The sequence below is a fragment of the Gastrolobium bilobum genome, unplaced genomic scaffold, assembly GCF_033153095.1.
Source record: "Gastrolobium bilobum isolate Gb01-03AN ecotype WA unplaced genomic scaffold, APGP_CSIRO_Gbil_v1 utg1162, whole genome shotgun sequence".
In the NCBI taxonomy this organism is placed as follows: Eukaryota; Viridiplantae; Streptophyta; class Magnoliopsida; order Fabales; family Fabaceae; genus Gastrolobium; species Gastrolobium bilobum.
Window position 1 is genome coordinate 620850 of NW_026898943.1, and position 4245 is coordinate 625094.

General features: G+C 32.9%; 1 protein-coding gene across 1 annotated transcript; it reads right to left on the minus strand.

Moving 5' to 3' along the window:
- Positions 1 to 992: 992 nt before the first annotated feature.
- LOC133285692 (transcription factor RAX3-like) lies at positions 993 to 2287 on the minus strand. Its single transcript, XM_061482964.1, has 4 exons — positions 2152 to 2287; positions 1773 to 1902; positions 1360 to 1662; positions 993 to 1254 (listed from the first exon to the last, which is right to left on the minus strand). The coding sequence occupies exons 1-4, from the start codon at positions 2285 to 2287 to the stop codon at positions 993 to 995; spliced, it is 831 nt and encodes a 276-aa protein (XP_061338948.1).
- Positions 2288 to 4245: the final 1958 nt, after the last annotated feature.

The following is a 4245-nucleotide window of genomic DNA, read 5'->3' on the forward strand; positions in this document are numbered from 1 at the left end:
AATTTTCTTTTTTTTAAATAGTTGCTTACGTATATCCATGTTCCAGCATTTCCAAAAATAAAAGTACAAAAATGACACTTTTCCAGAAACAGAAAAGGCAACAATAATTTTTAACTAGATGTATATTATGAAAGAACTTCAGTTTCTATTTATAAGCAGAAAAATAAAGGGAGCATTCCGTAGGTATGTCTAATTCAAGTTTCAAGCATGGACGTGTAGTTATTATCAGCTCGATTCTATATCAAGCATCCAAGTTCACGGACAACGAGACTTCATGCTCTATCGTTTCTGGTTGGACTCATATGAGATGTGAGGCAACTAAATAGCAGACATGAAGATAACTATAAAACAATGCTGCCAGATTTTGATGCCTCGGGTGATAAAGCTTATCAAGTCACAGCCAAAACATTAAGCAACTTTCCAAGTTTCCACAGCCTTTTCAGAAGAACTTTGCGAAAGACACAATTCAATCATGTAGTTCAGAAATAAATTAACTGATTACACTGATTTTTCATGTACGTGGTAAATTTCATCATAATTAAACTCTTGAGTGGGATATGTAACATATCCAAACAACCTTCACTCGATACAGGAGCAGTCAAAAACCAAGACATTTAGATTCAAGGGTCTCACACTATAAATTACTTAGATTCCTCATTCTGTAGCATCCATATATATATATATATATATATATATATATATATGACTATATAACAAAGAAATACAGACCAAAAGAGTCGTGCTCATCAATATATATCAACAATCAAGCAAATGCAAGAAGTTCGAAACAGTTGGAATGAAACAAGACATTACAAAGCCAACAAAGATGAGAGAAAGAGAACTCATTAGGGTTTTGACCAATATACCAAATTTTTCAGTGGTACAAATTTACAACATCCCATATAAAGAGCCGTTATTGCATTTGCATTCCAAAGTACCTAGACTCCTCAAAAGCAACATCTTGAGGAATTCCTTGTCGGCAACCTTCATAGTCAGAAACCAAAGGTGAGTAAACCAAAGTTCATATCACCCCAACTAGTGCTTTCTGTTGAAGTTGTGATGGTGCTACCATTGCTCATGTCCATGGATTCCATTCCATAAAAACCCTCTATTTGTTGCGGGTTCACATAGACCAGCTCACTCAAATCATTTGGTAAGTTTTCAAAAAACCCTTGAAATATATTTGATGGCTGACAAGTACTGCCACTATTGTTTGCATTACTCAGTATGGCCACTTGGTTTATCATATTCATTGTGGTTGGATAAACCATGTCTTGGGGTGACGAAATGTCACATGCGTCTTTATATGGCTGTTGATGATCGTTGGAAAATTTAATTCCCTCTGGTTTGTCAAATAGAAAGCTTCTGATGGATGTTTGATTGTTGAGATCATAGTCTTGAATGGAAGCATTTGCCACTGGCATGTGAACAGAATACTCTGCAGGCCAATAGGGAGCATGACTCATAACTCCAGAACCCACCATCAAATTCTCGGTGGTTTCTCTTATCATCTGATCTTGCTTTAGGTTGCTGACTCGGCGAGCTTGAGCTTGTTGCTCTTTCCTTTGCTTGCCAAGAAGCTTCTTCTTCAGCCTTGTGTTCCAATAGTTCTTTATATCATTATCCGTACGCCCTGGTAATTGCGCTGCTATAATAGACCACCTACATAGATACCAAGGAATATTCTTAAGCAATCAATTGGAGTGCACATAATATTACAGCATATATAGAAGCTGCTTTCAGTAACGAATTCAATTTAGTTTTTAAGTTACCTGCTTCCAATACTAACATAGAGGCTGCAGATAATGTTGTCTTCTTCTTCTGAGAAACCCCCATGTCTAATGTTTGGGCGAAGATAATTCAGCCATCTAAGACGACAGCTTTTCCCACATCTCTTGAGGCCTAGACCATACACATGCACAGCAAATAAGAAACACTTCAATATTATATAAAACTTTTGGTTCTGAATTGAGACAGGGAAGTTAATTAAGAATTATATATAAGCATATATATATATATATATATATATATATATATATATATATATATATATATTTGTATTAAAATATATATATGTGGAGAAGTTAATTTGATTTGGAATAATGATCTGATCTGTGTTGATTGATTGATGAATCTATCCATGGATCATACCTATCTTCTGGGGCAAGGCTATCCAGTTGCCACCTGTACCATGCTGCTCGATATAAGACTTGAGTTTTGCATCTTCTTCAGGCGACCATGGTCCTTTCTTGACGTTGGCTTTGTCACAGCAAGGTGCTCTCCCCATGTTTGCTATGCCTCTCTCTCTCTCTCTGTGTGTGTTAGTTAATTGGTCTGAGTTTCAAGTAAAGCTAATCTTTATTATGAGTTGATGACAATGATAATGATAATAATAGTGTTTATATATATATAAAGAGGAGGGGAGAGAGAAATAGCCTGGAGAAGGAAAGAGAGAACTTTGGGCAAGGTTTCAAAAAGGTGAAGGAAAGAAAAAGATGAAGCTTTATGTCTAAAATAATGGATAAATTGGAAATGCCAGGGAAGTAAACCAATGTTTTTCTTATTGTCCTTCTTAGTCTAGAATCTCTTATATTTATCCTTTTCATCAACCTATCCTCCTTTACTCTCTCTCTCTCTCTCTCTCTCTCTCTCATTAATAATAATAATTATTTGGTAAAATACTGGGGATATGAATTATTGTTGTGGATGGTGGATGATGGATGATGATCATACATGAACCTCATACATGATGCAAGTAGTGGGACCAAAGGTGGGAAAGTTAAAGTGATCAAACCTCCTATGGTTGAATGGTTCTTCGATTACATAATGCCTAGACAAGGAATGACTCTTCGATTACGCATGAGAAAGAACCGCCTCGCTTTAAGGAGCAAGCTATTGAAATTCCTCTTACTTTAATATCCATGTAAGTTTAAGGCTTTGAGCAGAAAAAAAAAATAAAACGGAAAAACTACTCATAATAGACCCATCAAAAACTGTGATATTTTTTTATTTTTTTTTAAATGGCGGGCTCACTACACGTGTGTCTAAAATATGAGAGATTTTCTCTTATACAACATGAGATTAGATGAACCAAAAAATAAAGTAGTAAATTATTGTGATTGTTGAATCATGGGATTTGTAAACCCATATCCAGTAAAGTTGTTTATATAGAGACAAAAAACACAACACCATCTTCACATTTCTCTAATTTTGGAAAAAGATAGACAATGTATATTGAACTTTTTTTTTGTTTTATTATATAAAATTGAAGGAATATGAAAAGGACAACCTCGATGATTAAAGGAGAGTCTCTTATGTTAGTTAGGGTTAAATTTTGATTCCTTTTGTATATTATACATACATATATATATATATATAGGTAGGATCATTTGACACTAGTGTCAAATTTGAGATTTGACATCTCATCTGAGAGACAATAAATCAAAAAAGATCAACGGCTCTGATTTGTAAGCATGTGACACCATTAATATTTTTTTATCTAACGACTCCCAAATGAAGTGTCAAATTTCAAAATATAATATAATATAGCAATTAAAGAGAGTGATGTTACACTCTATTAATAAATCTTCATGTCTTCTATTAATCACTTAAAATAGCATGTACTAAATAAAAACATAAAGTATTTAATATTTAATATTTGCAAGGAATTGAAAAAGTTTAGAATGTATAGTACTGTTAGAGAGAGAGAGAGAATGATAAAAGAAGCATGAAAAAGCTGTGAAATTGCATTTGGATGATAGATCTTGCTGGCTAATTAATTAGTATTTTATTATATAGGCGTGCATGATTTTCCACATGGTAGGTAATCAGCCAAATGGCCATTAATTAGAAATTACTACATGGTTTGGACGTACTTCCCAATTTGAAACATGGTGTGGCGTATGGAAGGAAAAATAGATCGGAAAACATGACAACAATACCACATCGCTTTAATTTGTAAACGCAACAATTTCTTTATGCATCTTCCAAGGCAATGCTTTAATATTAAGGAAGGAAATATTTAATATTCTTAATTTAGTTATGCTAATTATTTAAAAACTTACTAAACATTTTTAAAGTTCTGAAGTATTCAATATTTTTAAATATAATTTTTATTTGATAATGTTATCTTTTAATCAATATTCTTAAAGTATTCCCTATAAAAAAATTAGATTCATTTTTTAAACAATAGGATATAAATATATTAAAAGTAAGGAATGTTATATTTACAATATCTTTTCTTTT